The sequence below is a fragment of the Drosophila arizonae genome, chromosome X (genome assembly GCF_054131065.1).
Source record: "Drosophila arizonae isolate 15081-1271.41 chromosome X, UAZ_ARI_1.0, whole genome shotgun sequence".
Lineage (NCBI taxonomy): Eukaryota > Metazoa > Arthropoda > Insecta > Diptera > Drosophilidae > Drosophila > Drosophila arizonae.
In genome coordinates this window covers 6,600,923-6,618,404 of record NC_142927.1, presented here as the reverse complement: position 1 = coordinate 6,618,404, position 17,482 = coordinate 6,600,923, and the positions used below count along the sequence as shown (strand labels likewise).

Here is a 17,482-nt window from a genome sequence, read left to right as displayed (position 1 = left end):
AGCAGTATAGATAGTATAGATAGTATAGGTAGTATAGATAGTATAAATAGAAGAGATAGTAGAGATACTATAGATAGTATATGATTAATATATGTACTATGTATACCATTGATCTGTATCTATAATTGACTTCTTCACTAGATCTCTAGAGTTCGACGGCTATATATGTATGTATAAAGAAGTATATGAAATCTAAATGAAAATCGCAACAATCAAGCTCAAATTAATTTTTTAAATTAAAAAATTACAATTTTTTGTCGAATAAATAGCTGACATAATTGTTATTATTTAATTCATTAATTTTTTATTTTATTTTATTTTTTTTTAATTATTTATTTTAGGTTTTATTATGCATCATTTATAAATTTATATTATAATTTATTATTAAATTTTTAACTATTATTAATTGAATATAATTATGCAAATTGCATTTATTTTTAAAATTTAAAGTATTTAATCTAGTTTATTTTCTTTCGAAATTAATTTAATTGTAAAGTAAACCTGAAGAGCAGATATACCCGCCTTCAGTTTCTTTACTGCTATTGATACACATTTCGTAGCATGGCATGTGTCTTACGCATATAAGTATTGGCATAGTTTGCCCACATCCGCTTACTAGGAGTTGTTCGAAGAAGGGAATATAGCGAATATCTGCAGCTTTAGCTCCGCTGTTGCTGTCAAGATGTTGCTAATGCAGCCGCGACGCGCCGTGGCAGTGGAATGTTTCATTTTGACCCGCCAGCCGGGTACAATATCCCAGACAAAGGCGCAGACATGGACATGCCACGTACGTATAAGAGAAACGCGAGTCAGATCTATATGTATATCACTAACTGTATGTATATGGGATTTGCATTTGCATTCGCATTCGCGTTCCGTCGCTGCCTGGGGACTTTGGACTTGTGGACTTCTGGCCTGTGTGGCATCAGCTGTCTGCCGCCGCTTGATTTCTGCTGGCATTTGGATCCCTGTTGCTAGGGCTCCCGAAATAGCTGCAGTTGACAAACCAAATTTCCAGCCTATGTCAACGACGCGCCGCACAGCTAGCCCAAAAATAGATCGTTCGCTCAGCCCTCCCCCCAAAAAATGCCAGACCCGTCAGTCCCGCCAGTCCCGCCAGATAGTCGCTCCACTTACAACTACAACTTGGTCGCTTTTCGCATTAAGCATGTCAAACGCTCGTCTGGGCGCGTCTGGCTCATCGTCGACTGCAATTAATAAAGGTGCGACATGGCAAGCTGCTCACTGATCGCCTCTTGCCTCTCGCTTACCGCACCGCCCCACCCTCTTTGCTCGACGAAAAAGAAAGAAGAAATGTGTCTGTGTCTGATCCGAAAATAGCAGCGATCTCAAATGAGATGTCTTTCTAGAGGGGGCGGCCGGTCTGTTCCTTCCTGTTCCACCCCGTGGCTGTTAATTTGTCCCGCCCCGACCGGGCTGGCGACTTAAGTGGTAAGCTAAGATCCTACCCAGCAGCCAGCCAGCCCCTCCACTCGCCCAGTCCCCCTGCTGGCGACCCCATTCGTGTTATTTATTTGCTGCGTCTGTTTGTCATTTTGGAGATTGGGCCAACGGCCCAACCCCTAAACATAATGCCACCTTTTTGATGGCTTTGGCTCAATGCTGAGGGGCTCACCTGGAGGTGGGGCGTGTCGGCACTGCTGGGAGCGATTATTGATCTCTAAGCATAGATTCGTTACATTTCCGTGACTATTTTTAGTAGCGACAGCATTCCCCAAAAATGAAAACACTTCCGTTTGCCCGTGTTGACACTGTGTGTTTCAAGGGTGACCAAACTTCCGAAATATCTCATAAGACAGAGACTTTATGGCATTTGCTAAAGCTTTAAGTAAACATATGCTGGATTCTTCTATATAGCTCGAAGTATAGAGGCCGTGGGACATTGGACAAGATTTCAATTTGATATTTGCTATATAAATACTTTTCCGAGCGTGCTCATTGTGGGACAAACTGGACATTGATAGTGCGTGGCTGAAAAAGACTCGATATGTCTGATAAGGCAAAGACTTTATGGCATCTACGACAGTAAAAAAAACATATGTGGTTGATATATATGTGGTTGGCATAATGTGTGCGAAACAAGTTACTGGGGCAAACACTTAGAACATTATATTTGCTACAGAAAACAATTCTTTGTTATTCCTTTATCTTACTTTAAGGTCTAGAGACAATGGAACTTGTCGTAAGGTTTTGCTGGACATGGGGTATACAAGTAATGGTTAGTTCTATAAGCCAATTGTATATATCAAGGATCAGGACATCGAAAAACTCTTCAAAAATGTTTAGCTCCATAAGTCAATTATATATTTCTAAGGTCTAGCTCACTGAGGTTTTTCATATCAATACCCCTCAAAACCAGGCTTAGCTCACTGAAGTCTGACGTTGACTTCAATGAACCCTTCAAGAATTATTAGTTCCCTAAGGCTATTGTATATTTCAAAGGTGTAGCTCTCTGAGTACGGTTGCTCTACGGCGGACAAACTTTCAATATTAATTATATTTATTATATTATATCATATTTTAACTGATTTGCTAGTCCGACTTGGCATTGAAGGATAAGACTCTTGCCTTGTTTATGCCGACTCTATGTAAAGCTAATTCCAAGACATCGAATAACCACTCACTGTTTACTAAGCATTTCATATCGTAGCACTTTTCTGAGCTTCTTATCAAATAACTTCTTTACCATTAGAAACCAATGCTTGCAGCTGTTTCGATTGATTTGATTTCAATTGCACTTTTCATTAATTCCACTTTTTATGGGCGCTAGAAATTGCAGCTGTGGCTGCTACCTAGGCCAGCTGAAGAGGATCGGGTGCTGTCATGTGGCGCAAACATTTGGCATCTGCAGTTGAGTGTGTTTCTGTGCATGTGTGTGTGTTGTGCATGTGTGTGTGCCCAATCGTAACCCCATTAAAATGTCATGGAATTTCACTTAAAATTCCTAGCAATTTTCCCCATTTTGGGCAAACTGCTTTTTGTTTTGTTGTCGCTACACGAAGCGGGCAGGGAGGAACAGCGGGGTGTTGGGTAGTTGGAGGGTTGTCTCTCTAGTCGGCACTGTACTGCATGTTAGCTGCTGAGGCAGCTGTGGCAAAAACTTTGACTGCCATTCCACTATTGCCCGACGCATTGCCAGTGCCATTGCACGTGGAAATGAAGTGCGTGTGGTTTTCGCTTAACGTTTTGCATTGCATTTCGTGAAGAGTGCTTACCGTCATAGAGTGGGGTGGGTAGGTGGTGGTGTGTGTGTGCTTTGCCTCGCTTACACACAAATGGCAAATGGAGCCTGTGAATATGCGTAAGGCTGCTTTTGCTTTTGATGTTGTTGCTGCTGTTGCTGCTGTTGTTGCTGTTGCTTTTGTCATTGTTGTGGATGTTGCTGCAGTTGCTTCAGTGATTGCCAGCGGCAATTGCTGCTGTAGCCATGCTGCTGTTGTGGCTGCTGCTGTTGTTGCTGCTGCCATTGGTAGCAGCTATTGCTGCTGCTGCCATTGCTAGCAGCAGTTGCTATTGCTGCTGGTGTTGCTGCTGTTGCAGCTACCAGTGCGGCTGCAGTTGTTGGTGTTGCTGTTGCCATTGCTATCAGTGGCAGCTGTTGCTGCTGCTGTTGCTGCTGCTGCTGTTGTTGCCACTGCTATCAGCAGCAGCTATTGCCGTTGTAGCTGTTGTTGCTGTTTTCCTGCCAGCTGGACGTCCTTGCGCGTTTGCTTAACGTTGCTGCCGCTGTCATTGATATGCCGCTGCGACGTGCAACGTCTTCGCTTGCCTCGTTAATTGTCATTGCTTCGCTTTAAGCCGCTCACCAACAATTGTTGCTGCTGTTGTTGTTGTCGTCGTAACTGCTGTGCTGCTATTTTCACGCGCGGTTAGCGGCCGTAATTGCATTGCCAAGTAAACGACGCACCGCGTGTGAATAGCGAGTGTGTGTGGGTGTGTGCGTGTGTGTGCTGGTTGTGCATTGCGTTGGACCAAGTGAAATTTATTTCAACAGCCCCAGCCCGGCCGTCAGCAAAATGTCGTTTTTGGCAACAGAAAACAAAAAAAAAAAAAAAAAAAAAACTTGGGCCATGCCGCCCAGGCGGCGCACAGTGGGCCACAGGCTGTCGAAAATTGCCGCCAATTCAATTAGATGCGCGTTACGCTGCTCGGCGCATATTAAACCAAAAACTTCCTCAGGCCACACAAGTGCAGCGTACACGCGTGCAAGGGACCGTCTCAAAAAGTAATTTCAGCTGCGAGCATTACCTGACATTTGAGCCACTTGCTATGCTCGCTCTGGAATTTTGAAACGAGTATATGCGGTTTTCGGTATATGTGAGTGTGTGGGTGAGAGGAATGAGGGGGGAGTGTATGTGAAGCAATCAGTGCAGTTTGCAGTTTGGTATGCACAGGCTCGGCGAGATTATGTGTAGTTCCTCTCGACATTAAGCTGGTTGCGACTCTACCCATGGATCTATCTTATCAGTTGTTCCACACAGTCATGCCTTAGCAATCAGTTCACACACACACACACACACATACACTCAATTCATTGGCCATAATTGAGCAGAGTTTCGTTGGCCTGCATAGAAGTCTTAGAGCGCGTTTGTTACCTCATTCTGTGACGACGCCCTGGAGGCCGTTAGACACTTATTGAATTTTCATTTTCATTTTGTGAATGGCACTTGAGCCGAGTTAGCTCTGCGCTGGCCAAACAATGAGCACTTGACCCGCTTAGAAAGCAACGGCCCAGTGCTGAAATTTTGCCTGCAGGCCCTAGCCGGCTTTCTAATGGCCGGCGCGCATCGCCGGCAATGATATGAGCACATTCGCAATTGTGCCCAGCATAGAATCGATGCGAAGAAAGCGTACAGTTTTGAATGGACCCAATCGATATGGCATTTTGCATATCATGCGCAAGAGCGGCTCTGCCGATCGCTATAAAAGCCAACGGGCTGCCGGGCCTGGCCAACAGTCAACGCTGAGGGCATCATGACACGAGGCGTACACATTGGGGCTCTGCTGACGGTGTTGGTCGGACAGGCGGTGCTGTCGCTGGGCGCAGCAGTTGCTGGGGATGCGGATCAGGCACGGCTGGCCGGACTCTACGTCAAGGATAGCAATCAGAATGGGCAGCTGCGATTTCTGGCCTCCGGCCTGAATAGCAATGCGAACGGCAACGGCGGCAACAATGGACTGAATGCGGCGCTCAACGAGTACATCACCAACAAGCAGGACATGCTCGAACAGCTGCGACCCATCAGCACCGGCACGGGCACAGGTCTGGGCACTGGCTTGGGCACAGGTCTGGGCACTGGCCTGGGCACAGGCCTGGGTACGGGCCTCGGTACGGGTCTCGGTACGGGCCTGGGCACGGGTCTCGGTGCCGGCAACGGTGCTGGCAACGGTGCTGGCAATGGCGTCATCATTGTGAGCCTGGGCAATGGCAACGGCAATGCCAACGCCTCGCCCATCACTACCACCGGCACCGGCATCGGCGCTGGCAATCAGGCGGCCCTCAATCAGGCGATCTTGGGCTCGTCGCCCGTCAACAGTTTGCTGCCCCAGGTCATTGGCCAGGCCGTGGCCACCCGTGGAGGTGGCAATCGCCGTCGTGTCCAGCAGCGTCGCCGTCGCGGCAACAAGAAGGGCAACGGCAGGCGTCGTCGCAGGGGCAACAGGGGCAAAAATGGCAAAAAGCGGCCGCAAGTGCTCGTCGTGCGTCCGAATCGCGGCTGAACAGCGGCAGCACTCGGCTCGGCCTACACACCGCAATTTACACTAAGCTGTACGACTTTTATTATAAAACCTTTTTTTTTTGAAGTTTATATACGAAATTAAATTATTTTTATTTATTCAATGAAATTTATTAACGACATTATCTATCTTTTTGCTGCGGTCAGGGTATCACCTAGTCGGGGAAACCATAACTAACATAACCATAAACTATTCTTTATCGTTTCTTATCTCTCCCTATATCTTTTTCCCTCTCACTCTCCCTCCCTCTCTATCTCTATCTCTATCTCTATCTCTATCTCTATCTCTATCTCTATCTCTATCTCTATCTCTATCTCTATCTCTATCTCTATCTCTATCTCTATCTCTATCTCTATCTCTATCTCTATCTCTATCTCTATCTCTATCTCTATCTCTATCTCTATCTCTATCTCTATCTCTATCTCTATCTCTATCTCTATCTCTATCTCTATCTCTATCTCTATCTCTATCTCTATCTCTATCTCTATCTCTATCTCTATCTCTATCTCTATCTCTATCTCTATCTCTATCTCTATCTCTATCTCTATCTCTATCTCTACCTCTATCTCTATCTCTATCTCTATCTCCATCTCTATCTCTATATCTTGCCCCCTCTTGCTTCCTCTCTCTCCCTCTCTCTCTCTATCTTTCTCTTTCGCTCTCTCTCTGTGCTATAACTATTTATCATCTCATCTTTAACAAGTTTCTCATCTATCCACCTTGAGTTTCTCAATCGAAAGTTGCTCCATTTCTCGAATCACATACTTAACATAATATCTGGGATATCTCCCAATGGCGTGCTCGATGTTTGCCGTTGCATTTGCAAGTCCGGCACTTTAATGGCCTTGACAACTGGTGTGGCGCGTGGCACGTGGCACGTGGCATATGGCGCCGGCCTCCGGGCGCTGCAGTTGCCTGTTGATTTAGTTGCTTTGGTTTTGGACCTGGTCAAGTGCAAGACAAACGGCCGCTCCATGTGGCGGCCAATGGCTTGATAAATGTGCCCAGAGCAGGCCCACACTCTCCCATCCTCTCTCGCTGTGTGTGTTGGTGTGTGTGTGTGTTCATGACTGTAATGAGTTTGTAAGTGGCCCTAATCAGTGTCATAATAATAGAAATTAATCACTTGGCCACCTGCTGCAGTTGCCTAGAAGTGCCACCGATAGGTGGCGCTGGGTGTACGATTGTGGTCCCAAGGTCCTGTCTCAAGGCTATTGCCATGGCATGCAAGTGAAGGCTGCGGGCGCCCGACTTTGGCTCCGGCTCCGGCTCCGTTTACGTTTACGTCTACGTCTCCGCGTACGCCTCCGTCTCAGTCTACGTCTCCGGTTGTTGCTTGGGGGATTCGTGCGGTTTTGTGCAGCTTGCTGCGCATACTTTGTAAATGTTTTGTAATGATTTGATTTGAAATTCATTTGAATTATTGCTTGCTTCCGGTTTCCGGTGCCTTCGAAATACTTTCCTGTTTCAGTTAAGTCGAGCCACAACCACAGTCAGAGTCGGCGTCGGTGTCGGTGACGGCGACGGAGACGGGGCAGCGCCACAGGCGGTCGCACAGTTGTATGCTATGGAAAGGCCACTCTAAAGGCCACTGTGACTTGCATTGCCCGTCCCGTCACTCTTCGTCTTCATTTGTGATGGACGAGCAACTTAGTTGGGCAATGGCTGGGGAATGCCCAGCTATACACACACACATACACACACACACGTGCACACACACGCACACATATGGCTCTTAGTCAGTCCGTCTGCTCGTCATTTTCACTCGTTGTGTCCCGGGAGTTTATTAAGTACTGCCAAGTATATGCAAGCAGTCCAGTCCGCTGCCTGTGCGGAACTTTGTTAATATGCAAGTGAATGGACATTTCCGGTAGCTAGCGAACGTGCCAGGCCTAGGCACAGCCAATGCCCCCCCCCCAGATACGGAGCTGAGGTACTCTAGCCTTCACACACACACACACACACACACAAGAGCTCACTGGCCATGGCCAAGCCCATACTCTGTGCCCTGTCTAGCTGAAGGGCATATAAGCTTGACAGCAGTGAGTGAGAGAGAGTGAGTAAGAGAGAGTGAGAGAGAGAGAGAGAGAGACAGAACGAGCCGGCACTCATAAAGAGATCTACACATGAACACACTGGATATATATATTTCTTTGCCCTTTCGATAGAAAAGGCTTCTGCGTTTTGTGCTGAGCTTCGACGGGAGCCAAAGTTTAATTTTCCTGATTAATATATGCTTTGATATAGAGGATCGATTTTTTGTACTAACCCGTAGTTTGCTGTTGAAGCCATAGATGGCGCCATCTAGTGTTACGGATGTGTTGTATATTTAATTTTGACATAGATCATGGTAATTATTTCCATTATTCCGTTAGTTCTTTTCTTCTCTCGATTATAGTTATTTTCTCCTTTTTTCCCCTGTTGCTTCTCTTTTTCCCTCATTTGCTCTTCTTTTGTTTGGTATTTTCTTTCTCTTCCGCTATATTCTCTTTTCTTTTCTTTTTTACACTTGCTAGTTTTATCTGTTTCCTTCTCTCTTTATCTTTCCTTTTTTCTTTCTCTTTCCCTTTCTGCTTCTCTTTCTGTTTTATTTTTCATTTCTTTCTGCTCTTCTCTCTTTTCTTATGTTCTCCTCTCATTTGTGTTCTGTGCTTCGTTTCGCGTATTCTCCTCTGTTCTGTTCTCTTGTTTTATTTGCTCCCATACTTTTATCTCCTTTTCCTGGTTTAATTTTTTTTCTTCCCTCTTCTTTTAATCGTTCTTTCCTTCTGTTTTCTTCTCTTGACTCATTGTTTCTTTATTCTTAGCTTCTGTTTACTCTTCCCTTCGGTTTGTTTTTCTTTTCTTCTTATATCTAATATTTGCTTCACTTCACTTTTAGTTATCTTTTCTTCTTATCCTTTTTTCATACTGCCTGTTCCCTTTCTTCTTCCACTCTTTTGTTTTCTTCTCTTCTCTTCTATGTTCTCCTTTATTCTTCTATTTTCTTCACTTTACTTATTTTTTCTTTAACCATCTCGTAGAGCATTTTGTTTCCCTTTAATATATATATATATATATATATATATATATATAATATAATATGATTTTCAATTGCTCGATGAGCGCATTCTGTCTTCGGTGTTGGGCTTTTTGCTGATTTGCTGCCATTTAGTAGAATTTTTATTCTCGTTTTCAGTTTTTGGCTCCGTTCATGTGTAATTTTTTTCAATTAAAATGATTTGAGCAGACAACTTTGTATGTCGGACGGCCCGAGACTCGAGACTCGAGGCTCTAGACTGCTGCTGCTGCTGCTGCTGACCACAGAAATACTTTTGGCAAAATCATAAATCATGCAGCAGGCAGTCGAGTAGGAGGTGGTGGTGCTGGTGGGTAGAGAAGCAGCGGGTCAGTAGACATGAATCGCATTGGAAATCGACGTCAGTTGCTGGCACCAAAAAAGCGTTGACAGTGTTCAGTAGCAGCAGCAGCAGCAGCAGGAAAAGGAGGAGGAGGAGGAGGCGTAGGGGTAGTGCGAGGAACAGCAGTTGCAGGAGGCTGGCCAAGTTTCGTTTTACTTTTGAAATAGTTGCAAAGTGGAAAAGTTTGAGCCGCATGCCGCATGCCGCATCATCAGCTGCCACACACACACACATAGGCCACAACTAATGGCAGTTAATGCTCGCATTTGGCATGCAGAGTGCCTCAGTCGTAGTCGTAGCCGGAGCCGGAGCCGGAGCCGGAATCAGAATGGAAGTTCGAGTCGGAGCTGTAACCGTTACCAAAGCCAAGTCCTGCCAGTCGGCCTGCCTGTGGTCAGCAGCCATAATTGTAGTTAAGGTTAATAAATGGGCGCCTTTGTCATTTATCAGGTCAGGAAAAAAAATAAAAAAGAAGCAAAAAATTTACTTGGAATGCTCAATTGGCAAGGCAAAACATTTAAGCGCTTTCGTTATTCGGTTATTTATTTAGTTTTTTCTTCGTCTTCCTCTTCTTCGGTGCTTCGGTTTCTCTGTTTACTCTGTATCGAATTTGAGTGTGGATTTGAGCTTGACCAGCTTGGTCGCTTTTAATTGCCGTGACGTGTTTGATTTTCATGTTCAACGAGTACTTGAAACGGGGTAAAGCAGGCGTACCGCTTTTTTGGCCAGCTTTGTTCAGGTGTCTCAAGTGCCGACTTAGAGTTGGGGTAGAGGAATATTATTATATATATGTTAGGGTATATATGTCACATATATCTCAGATAGAAAGAGAACTTGAGCTTGATTATTGTCATAAAATTCAGTCAGAGATCTAGTTAAAGTCTTGATCTAATTCAGATTGAATACCTTTTCCAGCCATCCTTCCAGAAGTGTTTCACTATACTATAATACTCATATAGACCTGATGTAGTCAATCGCTTCCAGCCGTATGTCTGTTTATCCGTCTATCCGTCCGTCCGTCTGTCTGTCGTTCTATTCGCTCGTCTCTTCAGAAATGCACCAGTTCGGCTACCCATTCCTCCGTCTATCCGTCTATCCTTACCTGCTATTATCCATCCTTCCATATGAACACAGCTATTTCGTAAGCCTCATATGTTAGACACTTAAGATTTAAATTGTATAATTCTAGATATACATATCCACGAAGCCATAATCAGTAGGGGCATATATATTTTTTTCGATAGATCATGACTTTTCCTCATTATCAATTAAATTCCATTTTTGTGCATATCTTAGGGTATTTCTATGGCGGTCTTTCCTAGTCGCGCATTCTCTGCTAAAGCACTCTTACCTGTTTATGTTCGATGACTGAAAGTCTAAATGCGCTCCACCGAAGAAATATCGTTTATTGATTTTACTTAATAGCTGCCCTAGGGCTACTCTTCGGCTATTTCACTCTATATATGTATACTATTATGCTTCTGTTTAGGCGAGGCCCACTCAAGAGACGTATATGCATCACCTATACTGATTAGAGATTCAGATTAGATATGTCAATGTTTTTTTATGACAATAGGGAATATGTATTGTTTCTATATATAACACGACTTTCACTTGTTTTCGGTCTTCTTTCTCGCTCTTGGCCCACTTCTCAGTGTCTCTATCTCTTACTCTAGCAAACTTGAACCCTTTTACTCCTACTACAGATAGTCACTTAGATTTATAAAGTTGTTCCTTTTCTTATGTCTAATGGCCATTCGCACCTCTCAAGGGTCTGGCCAACTCGCCTAAGCAACAGCAATGACTCTTCCTTTGCAGACGGTGTACCGCCTTTACCACCTATACCAACTATACCAACTATACCACCTTTACCACCTATACCACCTGTACCACCTGTACCACCTATACCACCTGTACCACCTGTACCATCTATACCACCTATACCACCTATACCACCTATACCACCTATGCCACCTATGCCACCTATACCACCTATACCACCTATACCACCTATACCACCTATACCACCTATACCACCTATACCACCTATACCACCTATACCACCTATACCACCTATACCACCTATACCACCTATACCACCTATACCAGCTATACCACCTATACCACCTATACCACCCATACCACCTATACCACCTATACCACCTATACCACCTATACCACCTACCACCTATACCACCTATACCACCTATACCACCTATACCAGCTATACCACCTATACCACCCATACCACCTATACCACTTATACCACCTATACCACCTATACCCCCTACATACCCCTCTATATACCCTCCTATACCCCCTATATATCACCCTATACCCCCTATATACCCCCTATATACCCCCTATATCCCCTTTATACCCCCTATACCCCCTATATACCCCCCTATACCCCCCTATATAATACCCCCTACATAAAGGGTGGTATACCCCCCTATATAATACAAATATCGATAACTTGTCTCGTTATTTTGTTAGCGATCAAAAACAATATAAACAGATAGTCACTTAGATTAGATACAAAGAGTTTATATGTGTATAAATCTAGCCATATCAAATTCTTATTACTGTATTTCTTTTTCTTGATGAGGCCAAGTGTTACAGAAGTGTAATACTTTGTTGTTAGTACGTTAGTATTTGTTTGTTTATTTATTTGAATTTGTTTCTTTTCTTTTTTTGGCCAGTTGACGTTTGATTTGCTAGTCTTCGCTTGTCCGCTTCGCAGGCCAGTTGGAAGCCAATTTTCAGCTTTGCGGCCTCCGCGGCGAGTGCGACCTTCTCCTGAATGCTTTTTAGCACACTTGTCGTCTCGATTCGATTCGACTCGACACGGCTTGACTTGAATCGAATCGAGTGGAGCCAAGTGGAGTGTTGGATTGTTGTTGTTGTTGTTTTTCTGTGCTGTTTTCATCTCTCCCCTTGGCGTCCATTAAATTTTTGCCATTTGGTTTGTTGGCTTCAATTTTTTTGGCTGCGACTCTAGTTTGACACATTCTGGCTGATTGATTGATAAATGACTTTTAAAGTTAATTACTAAAATCAAGATACGTACGCTCATATATAGCAAATCTATATAAATATACTCATATGTATGTATATGTGTATATGAATGTGTACGTGTTTACAGAGCTAGTTGCCTCCAAGGCTCGTTCACTCATATTTTGGCCTTAATGGTCGCATCTAACTGATTTGATATATTAAAATACTTTAAATGCATTTTTTGTTGTGTGACTTTAATGGATTGTGGTCAAGCTGAATTTATGGCTATATTTGGTTTGCATTGAGTTTGCTCGACTAGCAAATACCCTTCACGTGAATTGCGGCTGAAGAAAATTAAGAAAATAATTAAAATTGGGAAAAATGTTTTTAGTCTTGAAATTTGAGAATTATCTATGGTATTAATAATTTAATAACTAAGAGCACAATCTAAATAGAAATCAATGCAGTATATACAAATTTAAAATTATAAATAAATACAATATATTAAAATATGTAAATATATACAATATATTATACAAAAACACAATTAAAGGAAAATTAGAGAAAAATATTTAAATAAAAAAAAAAAATAAATAAAATAATAATAATAAAAAAATAAACAAACAAATAAAACAGCATAAAAAAGGTTAAAATATAAAATTTATAAAATAAAAATAAATAAGTACAAAACAAATAAATATGTATGTAGATAAATAATACATACAAAGACAATTTTTAAAAATCATATATTGCATTAAAAATATACAAGAGCAAGGGCAAAAAAACAACTTAAAATATGTACAATAAAAAATTTTAATACAGTTTTTTTATATTTACAATAAATTAAAAAAATAAAATAAACTACTGAAATACTTTGATTAATTTAAGAAAAATCATGATTAATGAATTTTGGACTGCAAAAAGGCATCGCACAACTTTACGTTCATATCCTTTACCTAAGCAGCATACAAAGAGCAGAGCGCCTAATTTCGAATATATGCAGTGGATGGCTCTGATCGAACGAATTTTGCTAAAATTGAATTGCCAAGTGGACATAAATTGCAGCAAAATTCAAGGAACTATCCAACTATCGAAGAATGCAGCAAAAATCCCAAACGAAAATTGCAAACATAATTTGTCACAGCCAAAAAGTTGCAGTTCCATCTGTGATTGGATAGCTTAGGTACAACAGCAGGAGTCGAAAATAGGCCAAAATCAGGCAGACAGAAAGCTATGTAATTAGCTAATAAAACGGCATTAAAATTTTACAGATTTTCACTCAATTTATATAGAACGAGGACTTAAGTGAGACACTGTATAGGCGGTTTGCTGGCAATGCCTTAATAAAGCCTTTCGTTAACTAGTTGCAGTAAGTCAGAAATGGCTTTAAATACGCCAACTGTTTTGAAATACGGAGCCCATTAGCTTGAACTAAGCACTTGACTTAGGCCCAGAGCATACTATAATCACTTGATGTCAAATGATGTCGTATGCAGCCGCCGGCCAATGATGAGCATGAGGTGATTAAGTATCACCAAGTATCTCCGCATGGCTTTAATACATTTTGCACAATATATTATCAAGCAGGAGTAAGAGTTATCGATAGTTATCGAATATACCAACACTCTAATACTAATAATTAGCAAGTCTGTGCATATTAATTATTTATATCCTTTTATATAAGATTCAATTAGATGTGTAATCATTCCTAGACGTATGGCCCATGCCCATTTGTCTGTCACCTTGGCGTTGCCACCTAGTCGGTCTGACAAGCATTAATCGACGCAAATCAACTCAACTCAATCTGAATCAAATCAAATGAATTTCGCACTTTTAATGAAATGCTTGACAAAATTAGCCGAGGTCACAGCTGTTGCTGACCTGAGCTGACCTGAGCTGACCTGCCCTGACAGCGACCTCACGCCTCGCTTGACCCTTCCGGTCAATTGTTAAAGGATACGCCGCACAATGCATTGATAAGAATTTAATTGATTGATGCCGGCTGCTAACATAATTGCAGCACATTGTCTAATTGAATGCGAAAGAAGGGTCAGTAGACGGCACGCCACGGCACGGCACGCCATGACACGCCCCTCACACACACACCCCCCGACCCCCCCACCCACGTTCGGCCTTGTTGGATGATTGAAATTTCAAGTACAGTTAATTAGGCGCAATCAGCAGCACAAAATAATGAAATCTAATTAATTTGCAGCTGTCAAAGTGAGAAGCAAAATCGAAAAGAAATAAAAGCAAAATACGAGGAAGAAAGGGGGTGCGAAAAAAAGTGTGTAGCAGTAAGGTAAAGCGAATGGCCAAAGCCTATGCGAAAAGGCTTGAGGATTCTTAGCAGCGTCGCTAATTGGTGGGTGGGCGGCAGCCCTCCCTCCCAAACAATTTGGCACCTTCACAATTTTGTTGCGCCGTCATGCTGGCATTCAGGCCGTGCCACGCCCACAGCCGCAGCCGCCGTCGCCTGCAGTCGGCAAAGTCAATTTGCCAATGCGCCAAATTTGTGCGTCGTAATGATCAACGGGGTGCGATGGCATTGGCAATGGGCAACAGGGCGGGTGGCGGTGGGTGGTTTGCTTGTTTTCTTTAGGGCGGGGGGAGGGGGCGCTGCCTGTCTAAGACGTGACGTAAATCAGCGTTTTAAGTGTTTTTTGAGCTGTCAACGGCAACGTGGCAACTTTGTTTGCCGTTCCACACTCACCCTACCTCCCCCCCCCTCGAAAAAAAAATAAGAAAAATGAACCAGCAACAACAACAGCAACAGCTAACAACAAATCCAGCTGACAAAAGCAAAGCCAAACTTCGGGCAACGCAACGACTATCAAATGCGCTGCAAAAGCATTTTAGAGCTCAGCTGAGATATGCTCTAAGTTCTATGATATGTTAAACCTTAGTTGCCTTAGTTGAGTCATATTGGTATATGAATGTGTTTCATACATACATATCTCTCATATCATATCATATATGCACAGATATGATATGAGAGATGTGTGTGTAGGTATTTATAAGTAAATTAGCTTTACTCTCTATGCTTAAGCTTGTGTGTCTGACTATATATATGTAAATACGGTAGAATCCAGTTATAGCGACACTCAAGGGACCGTCGTTATACCCGGAAAACGCTATAGCCGTATAAGTTTGCTCATAAAAGTTTGTCTAAGACCGTACAGACGCTATAAGTGGAGTCGTTATAACCGGACTCTACTGTAGTTATATATGATATAAATATAGTAGTATATATTGAAACATGAAAATATTCTTAAATAAAGCTGATAATCTTACGGATCTAACTGTCATATCATATAATACAGGGCTGTTCATATGCGACGGAACCATCTGGCAACCCTATATCTTTTGACCGAAACGGGCAGAATACGCAGTACAAGCTTAAGGCGACCATTTGAAAGATATAATGCTCAAAAAGTAATATCAACAAATCTACTTGTGTTTTTTTTTTATGATTAAAAAAAAAAATAATAATAATAATAATAAAAAAAAAAAAAAAATATATATATATATATATAGGTCCATTTAATAGGTGTAGGGTGGCCATATGGGTCCGTCAGATATGTACAGCCACATATAATATGATATGAGAGATAGATCCATAAGCCCATCAGCTGTACGCTCTATGCTTAAGCTTGTGTGATAAGCGAAAGTAATAAGACTATCTATATATAAAAATTTGTATTTATATATTAACCTTAATAATTGCCTTGTCTTCTGTCAGACTAAAACTCGAACCGACCTTGTTATATATGGTCCCACATCCACTCAAATACCTCAAATACTAAGAGTTACAATCTCTCGCAAATCTAGCTGCTCACAAAATAGAAATACTCTAAGCTGCAATAGTAAAGCATGTTAATATATGAACATATTTTACCTGATAATATACAAAAGTGTTTTACTTAAAAATGTGTTGCTGCTGCTGCTGCGGCTGCCACAGAGCTGGCAGAGCCGTAAATCTCGTTGGCAACTGGCAACTGGCAACGCTTTGGCTCTAAGCAGCTGGGTAAGTGTATGACAAGTGTGAAGTCCACAATACAGGCAGCAGAGTTCAACATCTAAATCAAATTAATCCTGGCAAGTGTAAGTGTGAGGAAGAGAGAACGAAGGAGCGAGTGGGAGGGTGAGAGAGAGTGAGTCTTGCCTTTTGCCAGTTTTGGCGTAGTTTTTGTTGCTGTTGGCTTTGTCTTGGCCAGGGCTTGCTTCAAGTGGCAACTTGTTAAATTTACGCAAGGCTTGAGGCACTGCACACGCATACACAATTAGGCAAAGGGGAGGCGGCACACAGAGTGAGAGAGGGAGTGAGGTAGAGAGAGCGAGTGAGTGAGAGAACTAGCTTTTGTTACGCAAACGGCAAACAGCAAACAGCAAATCAAAAAACCATTTGACGCACTTTCATCATCAACGAACGTGGGCGTGCCACCTGCTGCTGCTGACACATTGAAACTGCCAATAACTTCTTGCCGCCTGCTCGATTCGCATTAGGCAAAAAAAAAAAAAAAAAAAAAAAACTGCAGGCGCTTAGCAACAATAGCAATAACAACAACAACAACAACAACAATACCAATAACAAATTGCAGCGAGCCCTTCTGAAAGCTGCCAAGTCACATAGCATCAGCTATGCGATAGCAGCTTTCGCATACATCGCCTGGCTTAATGAACATTTAAGTCGATGCAAAAGACTTTTGCATAAAGGTAAGAGACGGCACAGTGGGACCAAAGCTAGTACACAGTTTTTATTATTATACCCTGAACCCATTGAAAATGGGAAATCAGGGTATAATGGTTTTGTTGAAATGTATGTAACAGGCAGAAGGAGGCGTGGCAGACCCCACAAAGTATATATATTCTTGATCAGGGTGACGAGCTGAGTTGATTTGGCCCTGTCCGTCTGTCTGTCTGTCCGTCTGTCCGTCTGTCCGTCTGTCCGTATGTTTGAACGCGTCGATTTCCGAAGATATAAGAGCTAGAGACTCAAATTTTTTGTAAAATGTTCGTAATTACAGCGCGGATATCGAGTTTATCATTAAAATTCGATAACTCATCCCGATCTTTTTTTATCGATGAAAAACCTTATCGAAAACCAGTTATAAAATTATATCTTCTACACCTTTATTGCTAGAGTCTCCAAATTTTGAATGTATGCTTATATGCAATTTATACAATTTCGGTTTTTGTTAAAATTTACCCCCCACCTCTAAATTCACCCCCTCACCCTCACTTTTGTAAAACGCGTATTTCAAATACTAGAGACTTGTGCTTTGGCAATTACATGCATATTCATGTTATAATCATAATCTGAA

At 42.3% G+C, this 17,482-nt stretch overlaps 1 protein-coding gene across 1 annotated transcript; it reads left to right on the top strand.

Annotated features, from left to right (window-relative positions):
- Nucleotides 1–4,987: 4,987 nt before the first annotated feature.
- On the top strand, nucleotides 4,988–5,833 carry LOC108618073 (uncharacterized). The gene has a single exon (XM_018013979.2). The coding sequence runs from the start codon at nucleotides 4,996–4,998 to the stop codon at nucleotides 5,740–5,742; it is 747 nt and encodes a 248-aa protein (XP_017869468.1). The 5' UTR covers nucleotides 4,988–4,995; the 3' UTR covers nucleotides 5,743–5,833.
- Nucleotides 5,834–17,482: the final 11,649 nt, after the last annotated feature.

Coding starts and splice junctions, on each gene's coding strand:
- LOC108618073 (XM_018013979.2), top strand. CDS start 4,996: ATGACACGAGGCGTACACATTGGGGCTCTGCTGACGGTGTTGGTCGGA.